The sequence below is a fragment of the Branchiostoma lanceolatum genome, chromosome 1 (assembly GCF_035083965.1).
Source record: "Branchiostoma lanceolatum isolate klBraLanc5 chromosome 1, klBraLanc5.hap2, whole genome shotgun sequence".
Classification (NCBI taxonomy): domain Eukaryota; kingdom Metazoa; phylum Chordata; class Leptocardii; order Amphioxiformes; family Branchiostomatidae; genus Branchiostoma; species Branchiostoma lanceolatum.
This window is the reverse complement of record NC_089722.1, coordinates 44,014,197-44,030,131: the sequence shown is the minus strand read 5'-3', so window position 1 is coordinate 44,030,131 and position 15,935 is coordinate 44,014,197. Positions and strand designations below refer to the sequence as shown.

At 47.1% G+C, this 15,935-nt stretch overlaps 1 protein-coding gene across 1 annotated transcript in view; it reads left to right on the top strand.

Annotated features, from left to right (window-relative positions):
- The first annotated feature begins 60 nt into the window (after nucleotides 1-60).
- The window catches only part of LOC136427413 (membrane-associated phosphatidylinositol transfer protein 1-like), a 27,742-nt gene continuing 11,867 nt past the window's right edge, over nucleotides 61-15,935 (top strand). The window contains exons 1-12 of the mRNA XM_066416247.1: nucleotides 61-211; nucleotides 1,969-2,091; nucleotides 2,591-2,723; nucleotides 5,544-5,747; nucleotides 6,589-6,717; nucleotides 7,283-7,384; nucleotides 10,604-10,773; nucleotides 12,239-12,380; nucleotides 12,941-13,036; nucleotides 14,153-14,257; nucleotides 14,504-14,655; nucleotides 15,215-15,405. Coding sequence (XP_066272344.1) covers nucleotides 2,014-2,091; nucleotides 2,591-2,723; nucleotides 5,544-5,747; nucleotides 6,589-6,717; nucleotides 7,283-7,384; nucleotides 10,604-10,773; nucleotides 12,239-12,380; nucleotides 12,941-13,036; nucleotides 14,153-14,257; nucleotides 14,504-14,655; nucleotides 15,215-15,405 — 1,502 coding nt within the window. The 5' untranslated portion in view covers nucleotides 61-211; nucleotides 1,969-2,013. The remainder of the gene's footprint in view (nucleotides 212-1,968; nucleotides 2,092-2,590; nucleotides 2,724-5,543; nucleotides 5,748-6,588; nucleotides 6,718-7,282; nucleotides 7,385-10,603; nucleotides 10,774-12,238; nucleotides 12,381-12,940; nucleotides 13,037-14,152; nucleotides 14,258-14,503; nucleotides 14,656-15,214; nucleotides 15,406-15,935) is intronic.

The window sequence follows — 15,935 nt, the reverse complement described above, 5'->3', positions numbered from 1 at the left end:
ATCTTCACGAGCGGCTTAGCTGCAGTACTGATCAACTCCGCATGGCGCGCATTAATCTTCTTCCTGTCAACATGGCGGCCGTGATGGATCGCCGGGGTCACTGCTAAGATTCGGGAGCCGACAAGACCGGTCTATCGGCTCCATCTGCGGTCTCTGCGGCTGATTCCCGTCGGCACAACCCTCGACTTCTCCCCGCCGACGCCGAGAGAAGGTAAGTCCCACCGGCCGGCCGCTGTCGCAGCCTTTCCGCGGGTCAATCCTGGAGCCATAATAAAAATCACCTGCCATGTCACTCCGCGGTCCGCGCTAATCGTTCTCCCGTTGGGCGGGAGGCTGTCAGATTTGGAAAATACGTCAGAGATTAGAAAACACAGACTGCACAGAAACGTGTTACATCGGGATATGTGAGGAATTCCCCCTGTACTGTACTTTAGTCAGGATCGGCTGGTGTGTGTTTAAATGCCGGGTTCGGACATTACAGTAACATGCAGCGCCGGTGTCACTCATAAATCCCGCACCACCTGTTGAGTGGATAATAATCAGCGTTAGCCGGCGTCTTTAAGGAGCTCTGCGGGGTAGAAGGAACCTTAACCCTGATAAATCTACGTCTTCAGGTGTAAGCACACCTGTACATGTCGTGAATGTGCCTCAGGCGGTGTGTTTGATTATTTTATGACGCCCATAAATCACTATGGACCGCCTGTTGGCTATGTGTGGATACTGGGTAACCACATCTCCAAGCAGATATGGGGAGGGGATTGTAGCCTTTTTTGCTGCTATGTTTTTCTGACATCAGAACACCTCAAAATGATATAGTAACTGTTTTCCGTCCCGACATATGCTCGAACATATTACCCCCACAGAAGGAGAATTATTAGCAAATACACAGTTGAATTCGATAAGCCAGTTCATTGTTTCAACTGTTCATGCGCAAGGTCAAAGGTGAATGACCTTAATTTGTAAACAGCTCATGTTTAGATCATGCTTGATATGATACAAATGATACTTGTTTGGTTTGTCGTAAGGGCAGATACTAGTAGCATAACATATTGCTTGCAATGTATCTCACACCGCATGCACAGCTTGAACCGTGTACCGGCTTTTAGGAGAGTGATTGTCAAATAGCCTCACAGATGAATTAGATGTTCGGATAGGAAATGGCAGCCTCTTCTTCCTGTAACTCAGCGATGGGACATGTCGATTTTTAGAAATGGCTTCTCACACGAAGCAATTTATCCTCACCCCTGACAGGACACAATGACGCATGTGCATTTAAGGCATGTCCCTGTTATGTGGTACATTCTTCCATTAGGCCATAACCATTCATTTATTTGTTTCGCATATAATTTTCCGGCTCAAAATCAGCAAGGAAAAAAATGGAAATAGATTGGCTTGGAGGAAAAATCGAATCTGACTATATATTCACTCCCTGAAACTGTGTGTACCAAAGTACAGACTTTTCCCTCAGACTCTGTTTTCATGTAGATCTTCCAGTTTAGCATTATTATTATCAGATTCGAGAACAAACTGAATTGGTGCGACCTTTATCAGAAGGAAGTCAGATATGACAGATTGTTATCCCTACTTCAGAGTTATGTTACATCTAACACAAATTGTGAGTGAAATCGTAGCTATGCCCGTATTGTTCAACAGGTAGTATTGCCCTTCTGCGTGACACACTTGAGCTTTGCATTCATTCTTCACATGTTGCCATGAATATTTTGGGTGGTTTTATGTTTGCAATTTTCGCAGAGACCTCTTCACTGCAAACTTAAAACTATCACGGAATGCTAGTTCTGTCTCCTGCACGCCCACTCGCTTGTTTCAACCATGAACTTAAATTTTAGTTAAAAACACTTCAACGATTCTATTTTCTCCCTACCGTGAAATAAAATCCCCTCAAACTTTATGGTATTAACATTATCATCATATGATAGTAATACTAAAGTAGTTTTATTTTTTTGGCAGAATCTACATTTGTCTGTGTGAGGAAGCTGCTGACCAGCCTCAGGAATGTTGATTAAGGAATACCGGATCGCGCTTCCGCTCAGTGTGGAGGAGTATCGCATCGCTCAGCTGTATATGATACAGGTAATATCACATATCTCAACTGTATATGATACAGGTAATATCACATCATACTCATTTAAATTATAGCGCAACTGTATATGATACAGAATACAGGTAATCCACATCGCTCTACTGTACATGATACAGGTAGTATCACATTATAGCACAACTACATGATACAGGTAACTACTAGTATAGAATTAAAACATTAAATTTGAGTCTTCTTGCTATTTTGACTTGTAGCTAGTCTGATCAAATGATAAGTCTCACTTGTCCCATATACATGTCATGGTATCTTTATTCCCGTATGATATTTACAAACAGAGGTACTTGACTTTAAAGAAAAGCACTTTTCATTGAACTTGACTTTGGGGTATATTCAGCATACAATATACAGCATACAAGATTGCCCAGTTTTGGTGAAACCTTCACGTCATACCAGACAGATCATTTATTTTGTTCCTTCTCTAAATTTATGTTCAGAAGACTTGAATGAGAAGATCTTTATTGTTTCCTCCAGAAAAAGTCTCGAGACGAGAGCCAGGGCGAGGGAAACGGGGTTGAGATCCTGGTGAACGAGCCGTATGAGGAAGGACCGGGGGGCAGCGGGCAGTACACGAGGAAGGTCTACCATATAGGAACTCACATACCGGGTACGTACACGAGGAAGGTCTACCATATAGGAACACACATACCGGGTATGTACACAAGGAAGGTCTACCATATAGGAACTCACATCCCGGGTACGTTATACACATAGCAACTCACATCCCGGGTATGTACACGAGGAAGGTCTACCATATAGCAACTCACATACCGGGTATGTACACGAGGAAGGTCTACCATATAGGAACTCACATACCGGGTATGTACACGAGGAAAGTCTACCATATAGCAACTCACATCCCGGGTATGTACACGAGGAAGGTCTACCATATAGCAACTCACATACCAGGTATGTACACGAGGAAGGTCTACCATATAGCAACTCACATACCGGGTATGTACACGAGGAAGGTCTACCATATAGGAACTCACATACCGGGTATGTACACGAGGAAGGTCTACCACATAGGAACTCACATACCGGGTATGTACACGAGGAAGGTCTACCACATAGGAACTCACATACCGGGTATGTACACGAGGAAGGTCTACCATATAGGAACTCACATCCCGGGTATGTACACGAGGAAAGTCTACCATATAGGAACTCACATACCGGGTATGTACACGAGGAAGGTCTACCATATAGGAACTCACATACCGGGTATGTACACGAGGAAGGTCTACCATATAGGAACTCACATACCGGGTATGTACACGAGGAAGGTCTACCATATAGGAACTCACATACCGGGTATGTACACGAGGAAGGTCTACCATATAGGAACTCACATACCGGGTATGTACACGAGGAAAGTCTACCATATAGGAACTCACATACCGGGTATGTACACGAGGAAGGTCTACCATATAGGAACACACATACCGGGTATGTACACGAGGAAAGTCTACCATATAGGAACTCACATACCGGGTATGTACACGAGGAAGGTCTACCATATAGGAACACACATACCGGGTATGTACACAAGGAAGGTCTACGATATAGGAACTCACATACCGGGTATGTACACGAGGAAGGTCTACCATATACGAACTCACATACCGGGTATGTACACGAGGAAATTCTACCATATAGGAACTCACATCCCGGGTATGTACACGAGGAAGGTCTACCATATAGGAACTCACATACCGGGTATGTACACGAGGAAGGTCTACCATATAGGAACTCACATACCGGGTATGTACACGAGGAAGGTCTACCATATAGCAACTCACATCCCGGGTATGTTACACACATAGGAACTCACATACCGGGTATGTACACGAGGAAGGTCTACCATATAGGAACTCACATACAGGGTATGTACACGAGGAAAGTCTACCATATAGGAACTCACATCCCGGGTATGTTACACACATAGGAACTCACATACCGGGTATGTACACGAGGAAGGTCTACCACATAGGAACACACATACCGGGTATGTACACGAGGAAAGTCTACCATATAGGAACTCACATACCGGGTATGTACACGAGGAAGGTCTACCACATAGGAACACACATCCCAGGTATGTACAAGAGGAAAGTCTACCACATAGGAACTCACATACCGGGTATGTACACGAGGAAAGTCTACCATATAGGAACTCACATACCGGGTATGTACACGAGGAAGGTCTACCATATAGGAACTCACATCCCGGGTATGTACACACGGAAGGTCTACCATATAGGAACTCACATACCGGGTATGTACACGAGGAAGGTCTACCATATAGGAACTCACATACCGGGTATGTACACGAGGAAATTCTACCATATAGGAACTCACATACCGGGTACGTTACACACGGAAGGTCTACCATATAGGAACTCACATCCCGGGTATGTACACGAGGAAAGTCTACCATATAGGAACTCACATCCCGGGTATGGGCTTGTATCTGTATTTTATACTATAGCCGGTATAACTGCTCTCTGGCAAAACACATCAGTTTCTGTTATCTGATTTGTTACATGCCATATGTGCACAGAACCAGCTGCAACGTGCAACCTGCATTTGCTCCTATTACAAAATGCATTATTTTGCATGTCTTTCTTGTGTTGTATTCCAGGTTCGTGCTAATATTTTGTTTGTTCCAAGCTGGTTTTGGTCCATGCTGCCTGAGTCGGCTCTGTATGTTGTCTGTTCCAGGTTCATCTTGGAGTTTTCGAGAAGAGGAAGTGTGGAATGTCTATTTCTACACCAGAATCAGATACACCTGTGTGTCGTATTTGTGTTGTTTGTTCATGTTTGTGTTGTTCACTCCAGGCTGGTTCCGGCCCTACGTGTTGAGGAGGAAGCCTGGAATGCGTACCCTTACACCCGGACCCGGTACACCTGTAGATGTGATGTTTGTGTTATTTGTTCCAGGCTTGTTCCGGTCCATCCTCCCTAAGGCGGCCCTACGTGTTGAAGAGGAGGCATGGAATGCGTACCCCTACACCCGGACCTGATACACCTGTAGATGTGATGTTTGTGTTGTTTATTCCAGGTTGGTTCCGGTCCATCCTCCCTAAGGCGGCCCTGCTTGTTGAGGAGAAAGCCTGGAATGCGTACCCCTACACCCGGACCCGGTACACCTGTAGATGTGATGTTTGTGTTGTTTATTCCAGGTTGGTTCCGGTCCATCCTCCCTAAGGCGGCCCTGCGTGTTGAGGAGGAAGCATGGAATGCGTACCCCTACACCCGGACCCGATACACCTGTATATGTGATGTTTGTGTTGTTCATTCCAGGTTGGTTCCGGTCCATCCTCCCTAAGGCGGCCCTGCTTGTTGAGGAGAAAGCCTGGAATGCGTACCCTTACACCCGGACCCGGTACACCTGTATATGTGATGTTTGTGTTGTTTATTACAGGTTGGTTCCGGTCCATCCTCCCTAAGGCGGCCCTGCGTGTTGAGGAGGAGGCATGGAACGCGTACCCTTACACCCGGACCCGGTACACCTGTCCCTTCATCGAGAAGTTTTACCTGGAGATCGAGACGAAGTACTGCGCCGATGGAGGGAAGCAGGACAACGTGTTCAACTTGAGCGGAGCTGAGAAAAGGAATAGGATAGTAGGTGGGTGGGTTCTTATGTTACCCTTTTTTTTCAGATTCTTGTGAATTTTTCTCTGAATCAGATATGCAATATCACCCTTTCCTCAAGATTTGTTGTGTTGTAGTAAATTTATATTACAGTTTAAGACTGAATAAGGCCCATATGCCCAGAACATTTCTCATTTTTTCTTACTGTTGAATCAGTCCATTCACAATCTTCTACCTCAGTCTTTATTTACCTTTATTCCTCTGGTGTAGAATCAACACTTACTTTATTGTGATGAATGAAATTTGCTATGTTCTAATGAATTTATCAAGTTAAACATATCTTTATAAATAGATTATTTTACTTAATCTATAGTTGTCTTTTACACATGACTTTGCATACACAGTGCAATAGCTGGGGATTTTATAAGATGCAACATCAGACTCGAGTCTGCAAATTTTCATCATTGATTTCATTCATTCATTCTCCCACTGTTAAATGAAATGCACCATGATTGTATTGAATGGATGAAAGACCTTTATTGTACATTTATGCTTAAACAAGCTAAGTACAGGTCATGGTGATAAGCAAAGGACTACATACAGTGGTGATAATATAACGTAATATAATGTGATATCTTACTGTCTCTAATAGGACTAATCTATACTAGTCTTGTCTACTATTTACAGGTTCGACTTCTTCTCGCTTCATAAGGCAATTGTAGATGTATGTAGATATGGAACTCGTAATACATGGTTTGTTCAGTTTCATTATAAATAGGAATTTTTCAGTGCTGTTTATATATTTAAAACTAGGGAACTTATCTTGTATATAAGTATAAAGGATATTTCTCTCATCGTTGATATTGCTTCTGCAGATGTTATAGACGTAGTTAAGGACGACCTTCCGGCTCACGACTACAAGTTAGAGGAGGACCCCGCGCTGTACAAGTCTGTCAAAACTGGGCGGGGACCGCTCGGGACGGACTGGAAACAGAAATGTCAAGGTCAGGCTGTATCTAAAAACAATTCAGTTTGTTACGTTGATGAAGGTTAGACATCCAGGTAATAAGATACGCCAAAAATAATTACTCAAGCAACTGGATAAGATTTTGAAACAGTCAGACGTTTCAGACAGTATCCACTGTCTTTCGTCAGTGACTAACGATAGGACTGAGAACACCAGGTTTTATTTCAATTCAGTTTGTTGGTTCTCGACTTTAGAAAAGTTACTGCTGGACTAGAAAATCAGTATGAAAACAGGAGAAAGTCCTTAACTTGGTACATGCAATTTCAGGGAATAAAAATGTTGCGATCCTCAGCTTGAATTTTTCTTCCCTGCTCTTTGTTTTCTTGTTATCCTCTAAGACTTGGTGAACTTTTACTTTTATATTTCTGAGAATAAACTAAGGAAGTAGGCCGGACGGAGATGGCCAACATCATTGATGACATCAAGATTTTGTGATCTTCATGTTATCAGGTGCAAAGATTAGCCTCTGATACAAATGTAATAACTAATGTGATTTAAAATGACATACATAATATAATGATAGATTTTTCCCTGCCACCCAGACTCCCAGACCCAGGACATCATGTGCTCCTACAAGCTGTGCAAAGTGGAGTTCCGCTACTGGGGCATGCAGAACAAGATAGAGAAGTTCATCCACGATGTCGGTAAGTCTCCATGGCAACCGCATCAGGCCCACATTTTTTATGTTGATATGATAATGAGATCAATGCTGCACCATGCGAATCCCACTCTTCACCAAGCCAGTCCGCTAGGATAGCAGGAATGGGCATATGCTGTGGCAGCTGTGAGGTCCACAGGATGATGCAGATAGTTCTTATCCAAGGACAGTGTTGCTCCACTAGGACAGCCTGGTCTGTAGTCTCTTCTCTAGACAAACTAAATCTTGCTCTTTATCTTGACTCATCTGTAGCCCATGTGGAAGACGATGGGCAGTTACAGTCACAGTAGCTTATTGTTGTCAGTTCTTGTCAAATTTAGTTAATTCTGTTCATCCGCAGCTCTAAGGAAGACAATGCTGCAGGCCCATCGCCAGGCCTGGTGCTGGCAGGATGAGTGGGAGGAGCTGCAGTTAGGGTTGGAGTGGGTAGGGGGAGGTTTAGGGTGGTTAGTGATTATGATGTTGTTCCTCTGCAGCCCTAAGGAAGACAATGCTGCAGGCCCATCGTCAGGCCTGGTGCTGGCAGGATGAGTGGGAGGGGCTGCAGTAAGGGTTGGAGTGGGTAGGGGGAGGTTTAGGGTGGTTACTGATTATGATATTGTTGATCCCCAGCCCTAAGGAAGACAATGCTGCAGGCCCATCGTCAGGCCTGGTGCTGGCAGGATGAGTGGGAGGGGCTGCAGTAAGGGTTGGAGTGGGTAGGGGGAGGTTTAGGGTGGTTACTGATTATGATATTGTTGATCCCCAGCCCTAAGGAAGACAATGCTGCAGGCCCATCGCCAGGCCTGGTGCTGGCAGGATGAGTGGGAGGGGCTGCAGTTAGGGTTGGAGTGGGTAGGGGGAGGTTTAGGGTGGTTAGTGATTATGATGTTGTTGATCCCCAGCCCTAAGGAAGACAATGCTGCAGGCCCATCGCCAGGCCTGGTGCTGGCAGGATGAGTGGGAGGGGCTGCAGTAAGGGTTGGAGTGGGTAGGGGGAGGTTTAGGGTGGTTAGTGATTATGATGTTGTTCCTCTGCAGCCCTAAGGAAGACAATGCTGCAGGCCCACAGACAGGCCTGGTGCTGGCAGGATGAGTGGGAGGGGCTGCAGTTAGGGTTGGAGTGGGTAGGGGGAGGTTTAGGGTGGTTAGTGATTATGATATTGTTCCTCTGCAGCCCTAAGGAAGACAATGCTGCAGGCCCACAGACAGGCCTGGTGCTGGCAGGATGAGTGGGAGGGGCTGCAGTAAGGGTTGGAGTGGGTAGGGGGAGGTTTAGGGTGGTTAGTGATTATGATGTTGTTCCTCTGCAGCCCTAAGGAAGACAATGCTGCAGGCCCACAGACAGGCCTGGTGCTGGCAGGATGAGTGGGAGGGGCTGCAGTTAGGGGTAGAGTGGGTAGGGGGAGTGGTAGAGTTAGGGTGGTTAGTGATTATGATGTTGTTGATCCCCAGCTCTAAGGAAGACAATGCTGCAGGCCCATCGCCAGGCCTGGTGCTGGCAGGATGAGTGGGAGGGGCTGCAGTTAGGGTTGGAGTGGGTAGGGGGAGGTTTAGGGTGGTTAGTGATTATGATGTTGTTGATCCCCAGCCCTAAGGAAGACAATGCTGCAGGCCCACAGACAGGCCTGGTGCTGGCAGGATGAGTGGGAGGGGCTGCAGTTAGGGTTGGAGTGGGTAGGGGGAGGTTTAGGGTGGTTAGTGATTATGATGTTGTTGATCCCCAGCCCTAAGGAAGACAATGCTGCAGGCCCACAGACAGGCCTGGTGCTGGCAGGATGAGTGGGAGGGGCTGCAGTTAGGGTTGGAGTGGGTAGGGGGAGGTTTAGGGTGGTTAGTGATTATGATGTTGATCCCCAGCCCTAAGGAAGACAATGCTGCAGGCCCACAGACAGGCCTGGTGCTGGCAGGATGAGTGGGAGGGGCTGCAGTAAGGGTTGGAGTGGGTAGGGGGAGGTTTAGGGTGGTTAGTGATTATGATGTTGTTGATCCCCAGCCCTAAGGAAGACAATGCTGCAGGCCCATCGTCAGGCCTTGTGCTGGCAGGATGAGTGGGAGGGGCTGCAGTTAGGGTTAGAGTGGGTAGGGGGAGGTTTAGGGTGGTTAGTGATTATGATGTTGTTGATTCCCAGCCCTAAGGAAGACGATGCTGCAGGCCCACAGACAGGCCTGGTGCTGGCAGGATGAGTGGGAGGGGCTGCAGTTAGGGTTGGAGTGGGTAGGGGGAGGTTTAGGGTGGTTAGTGATTATGATGTTGTTCATCCCCAGCTCTAAGGAAGACAATGCTGCAGGCCCACAGACAGGCCTGGTGCTGGCAGGATGAGTGGGAGGGGCTGCAGTTAGGGGTAGAGTGGGTAGGGGGAGGTTTAGGGTGGTTAGTGATTATGATGTTGTTGATCCCCAGCCCTAAGGAAGACGATGCTGCAGGCCCATCGTCAGGCCTGGTGCTGGCAGGATGAGTGGGAGGGGCTGCAGTTAGGGTTAGAGTGGGTAGGGGGAGGTTTAGGGTGGTTAGTGATTATGATGTTGTTGATTCCCAGCCCTAAGGAAGACGATGCTGCAGGCCCACAGACAGGCGTGGTGCTGGCAGGATGAGTGGGAGGGGCTGCAGTTAGGGTTGGAGTGGGTAGGGGGAGGTTTAGGGTGGTTAGTGATTATGATGTTGTTGATCCCCAGCCCTAAGGAAGACAATGCTGCAGGCCCACAGACAGGCCTGGTGCTGGCAGGATGAGTGGGAGGGGCTGCAGTTAGGGTTGGAGTGGGTAGGGGGAGGTTTAGGGTGGTTAGTGATTATGATGTTGTTGATCCCCAGCCCTAAGGAAGACGATGCTGCAGGCCCACAGACAGGCGTGGTGCTGGCAGGATGAGTGGGAGGGGCTGCAGTTAGGGTTGGAGTGGGTAGGGGAAGGTTTAGGGTGGTTAGTGATTATGATGTTGTTGATCCCCAGCCCTAAGGAAGACAATGCTGCAGGCCCACAGACAGGCCTGGTGCTGGCAGGATGAGTGGGAGGGGCTGCAGTTAGGGTTGGAGTGGGTAGGGGGAGTGGTAGAGTTAGGGTGGTTACTGATTATGATGTTGTTGATCCCCAGCCCTAAGGAAGACGATGCTGCAGGCCCACAGACAGGCGTGGTGCTGGCAGGATGAGTGGGAGGGGCTGCAGTTAGGGTTGGAGTGGGTAGGGGGAGGTTTAGGGTGGTTAGTGATTATGATGTTGTTCCTCTGCAGCTCTAAGGAAGACGATGCTGCAGGCCCATCGTCAGGCCTGGTGCTGGCAGGATGAGTGGGAAGGGCTGCAGATCGACGACATCCGCAGGCTGGAGAAGGAGACACAGCTGGCGCTGGCCCACAAGATGCACCGGCAGGACAGCAGTAACAGCATGGACAGCACAGTCTCGGTAGGTACAGGGCAGCAGCATGGACACACTACCAACTCAGAATGGACTGAAAACTGCAATTTTTGATTGAAAGAGGCTGGCCAATTGTTTCAAAAAATTTAAAGGGTCTTACAAGTGCTTCCCCTTGGGCCCATTGTTTCTATGTAGATGCTAGGGGCCTGGCAGAGATTGAAAACCAAGTTCGCACCTAGGTGACAAAGAGGCATCACGCTGGGGGGCACAGGTATTCCCAGCCACACATGGGAGCAGCTTGTCACCTCCTGCCAGAGGTGTGAAAACTGTCTGGCTTTAAAAGAAGCTAACTTTCTATTATTTTCTGTTGCAAAGTAAACACATCAGATCCCATTCATATTCTTGCATAATCAGGCTGGAAGTGAACAAAAGAATGGCTCCAGTCAGCTCCTGTAAACACCCGATAACAATAAGGCAAATCCGTTTCAGAACCATTCAATCAAAAATTGCAGTTTTCAGTCCATTCTGAGTTGGTAGTGACAGCACAGTCTCGGTAGGTACAGGGCAGCAGCATGGACAGCACAGTCTCGGTAGGTACAGGGCAGCAGCAACAGCATGGACAGCACAGTCTCGGTAGGTACAGGGCAGCAGCAGCAGCATGGACAGCACAGTCTCGGTAGGTACAGGGCAGCAGCAACAGCATGTACAGCACAGTCTCGGTAGGTACAGGACAGCAGCAACAGCATGGACAGCACAGTCTCGGTAGGTACAGGGCAGCAGCATGGACAGCACAGTCTCGGTAGGTACAGGGCAGCAGCAACAGCATGGACAGCACAGTCTCGGTAGGTACAGGGCAGCAGCAACAGCATGGACAGCACAGTCTCGGTAGGTACAGGGCAGCAGCAACAGCATGGACAGCACAGTCTCGGTAGGTACAGGGCAGCAGCAGCAGCATGGACAGCACAGTCTCGGTAGGTACAGGGCAGCAGCAACAGCATGGACAGCACAGTCTCGGTAGGTACAGGGCAGCAGCAACAGCATGGACAGCACAGTCTCGGTAGGTACAGGGCAGCAGCAACAGCATGGACAGCACAGTCTTGGTAGGTACAGGGCAGCAGCAACAGCATGGACAGCACAGTCTCGGTGAGGATAGCCTTACCAATTCTGTACTAAATGTGTACATTTGTGAAGATTAGACATCCAGGTAAACAATATATAAAGAGAATTCAGACTCTACAACTGGATAAGAATTCAGAGATTTACCCAACATTCTTTCTGTGCACCTAGATTTTTATGAGTGCACCTATTCCCCCAAATTTCGAGCCCTGCTGCAGACAAATCTGTATACAAGTGACCACCTCTACATAAGGGCTGTGTGCATGTACATAGACCAGATTCTAGTGGTCCCCTGAGTGGTTTTCTTGGACAGTTTTGACTGTAAATGTGAGGCATTTCCTCTGCCAGTGAAGCTAAGTTTCATACTAAGAATCCTCCTGTGATGTTCCTGTGACAGGAGCGAGATGAGGAGATGAAACCTGCTCCTCCTCAAGCCTCCCTCCGTACCACAGACGGGGACTTCCAGCCTCCCGCTGAGGACAGCACCCTGCAGGCCACGGAAACATCCCGGTCTGCGCCGCAGAACAGGAGCGCTAATGGTCAGTAAGAACTTCCCTTGCCAAACTGTTGTCTAATGTAGCATTAATGCCGCACTACACGCTCGCTAATTGGTTCAAGCCTCGGTCCAAGGCATTGCTGCAAGGACATTGAGGGACTGGTATTTGGACAGCCATAATTACCATGAAATTACCATGGCAGTGTGCACTAACCAAGCATTAGTGCTGCATATGTATTTCTGGCATTAATGCTACATTAGACAACAGTTTGGCAAGGGTGGGAGTGGAGTATTGTTTCTGGCTTGTCTGTCTGTGTTGTGTGTGTCTGTGTGTCTGTTGTGTGTATCTTTGTTGATTGTGTGTGTGTGTGGGGGGGGGGGGGTGTGCGTGCGTGTGTGTGAGTGTGTCTGTTGTGTGTGTGTTTGTTCTGTGTGTGTGTGTGCGTTCATGCATGGGTTTGTTTGTTTCCCCCATTCCCAATGTCCACAATATAGCATTGCCATACATCATCAATTTTGTCGGTGGGACTGGAAGGGTTATAAAGCTGTATGAGTAAGGGGGTGAAGTCTGCCATCTCTGATCGTCTTGTTTTTTCGATGTAGGTTGTGAGAGTAGAAACTTCTTCGAGTGGAGATTCCAGAGCATCATGCGGGACTCAGAGAACTCCAGCTCGGACGAGGAGTTTTTTGACGCCCAGGGTGAGTCAGGAGTCAGGGGGGCGGGAAGCAGACCTGATGTCTTCTTAGACACGGCCACACCAGTTCATTTCCCTGGTTCTTGAACATTTTGGAGTAAAATTTTGGAGGAATAGTCTTAGGGCTGGGAGTAGAACTCCCTTCAACTGTGTGAAGTAAAGTACAGACTTTGTCGTTGTCCTTGTAAGTCCCAGAACCACAAAACTGAGATGGTGTGGCTTAAAAGTTTTGTCGCCAGCAAGAGTAGGGGTTGTCTGTGAGTGACCATATGCATATATAGTCCTGTCCCTTGTAATATCTGTGTTACTACATTATTTTGTGTGTTGATCTTGATATCACCTTATTCTGTGTAGTTCCTTATATGGTGTTTAAGGTGTTATTTTCCGAGTCTTCATTCGTTCTGTCCATTTTGTCCCGCCGTCTTCCCGGCAGGCCTAGAAGTCTTGGGATCGCCAGGTGTGTGTCTTGTGTCTTTGCCTGTATCTGACTGTCTTGAAACACTACTCATACTGTCAGTGTCTATGTCTTGAAACACTTCTTGTATGGTCAAACCCTCTAAGTGTCAAGTTTTTTCTAAAAGAATGTCCAAATTGGATTGTTCAATATGATATAGTTCTTATCATTGTTTTTCATTTTACTCCCACTGTCTGTTTGTCTGTCTCTGTCACCCCCTTCCTACAAACTTTATTAGAAAAACATGTTAAGCTGCACTGTAGATACAAGAACTGGACAATACAGTGTAACAAAAACTACCATGAAGGGATTCCAACATATGACTGGACAATGAATTTCATTTCTGCTGACCTACATAAATAATAAGTGGAGTTAAGTGATATATACAGATTAGGCCAAACAAATTTATTCTATTGATTCTCATCTTATTATCTAGCATTAAATCAGCTCGAACCTGACTGTATTCACTCCCTGAAACTGAGCACCGAGGCGCAGTCTTTCTCCAAAGAAGCAGAATAAGCTGAAAGTGTCCCTTTTGCAGATACAATCAGTGCAGCCAATGCAATTTATTCTGATAGGAACCAACAAGTAATATAGATGCGGCATGTATATAATATATATTATTATGCAGTGACAACACTAAGATTGAATGTGTCCCTTCTGCAGATGTCCTGGATGAGACGCTGCTGACCAAGTGGAGCTCGGAGGAGATGGTAGCTATGGAGATGGTTGCCATGCCGCCAGAGACACCTGACAAACCACAGGAGAAAGGTAGTCATGCGGTGTCGGCAACTCTTGTGTCACTCCTAAGTTGTTTGTTGATTTGAAAACATAATCAAAATTCTTTTGAAAGCCTAAATAACTCTTATAAAAGTTTCTATTTTGTCATATTCACATCTTTGTTATAACAAGTATTTTAATAGCATCCTGGATATCCGAGATGGATTTTCAATTTTTTTTAAGGTAACTTATGTTTGGTTTGCCTAAGTGTAAGAAAGAAACATTGTTCTTGAACAGATGACTTGATTGAGATGCAAGAAGGAACCAAGGAGCATGCTGGGATACCCTCTCCCCAGCAGGAAGAGCCACACAGCGTACAGAGATTACCCACAAGCCTCCAGTCCTCGTCGCAAGCGGCCAGCTCCGCACCCTGCAACCTGCTCATTCTGGTGAGGCTTGACTTTCTTTTATCTATCATCATAACAGGGCTCTGTTTCAGGACTGGGAACTGCTTTTATCTATCATCATAACACGGCTCTGTTTCAGGACTGGGAACTGCAAAAAAAAGGTAAAAAAACTATACCTGAATAGACTTACACAAGTCTATAACTTTTCTTTTTCTACCTATAGACTAAAGATGTGTTTTTCCTACCACAAAGATGAAATTTAAGCACTGGAAATAACAATAATGTACGGGCATTGAAGTCAGAACCATCCTTGATTTGAAATTAAAGCATCCATTGGGTCTAAAAAGATATCCTGCAACTGCTATTCATGTTTCTTTCATTGTTGAAGACCACAGGCTACTTTGTCAAAGTATGGGTACAGGTGCATGTCTGGACCTGTATCTAGACGTCCGACTGGTCCAGTACCTGTTCCTGATGTTACACTACTCATGTGCAGCTGTAGTGTTCAGTGCCTAGCTCCATGCACACGTGTGGCACCAGGAACCTACTCTACACAATGTACCATCAGGATGTTTTGACCCTGACCTTATTCCCTGTCCAGGTGCTCCATGGCGGCAGCATCCTGGACCAGGGATCCTCCATCTTCGGCTCCAAACAGTCGGACATCTCAACTTTCACTTCCACGTTTGAGTCGGTCATCAAATCACACTTCCCGTCCATGGCAGGCCAGGTGTCCATCCAGCTGGTCACCTGTCCACGGGCCTGTGTGGAGGCGCTTTCTATGTTAACCAGGTGAGGAAGCTGTCTGTCCGTCTGTCTGTCTGTCTGCCTGCCTGCCTGTCTGTCTGTCTGTTTGTTTGAGTCGGTTATCAAGGCACACTTCCCCTCCATGGCTGGACAGGTGTCCATATAACTCGTGACATGTCCACTGGCCTGTGTGGAGGCCCTGTCTCTATACTAGTACTCACCAGGTGAACTGTTTGTCTGTCTGTGTGTGTGTATGTGCGTGCATGTGTGTGTGTGCGTGCGTGTGTGCATGGTTTAACTGTTTGACCTGTGCCCTGTTGTCCCCAGTGTGAGCCCCTTCAGCACAGAGGCGGCGTCCCCCCACAGTAAGGGCCGGCTGCTCAGTAAGGAACACCTGCCCATCGTGTGTGTGTGTGTGTGTGTGCGTGCATGTGTGTGTGTGCGTGCGTGTGTGCATGGTTTAACTGTTTAACCTGTGCCCTGTTGTCCCCAGTGTGAGCCCCTTCAGCACAGAGGCGGCGTCCCCCCACAGTAAGGGCCGGCTGCTCAGTAAGGAACACCTGCCCATCGTGTGC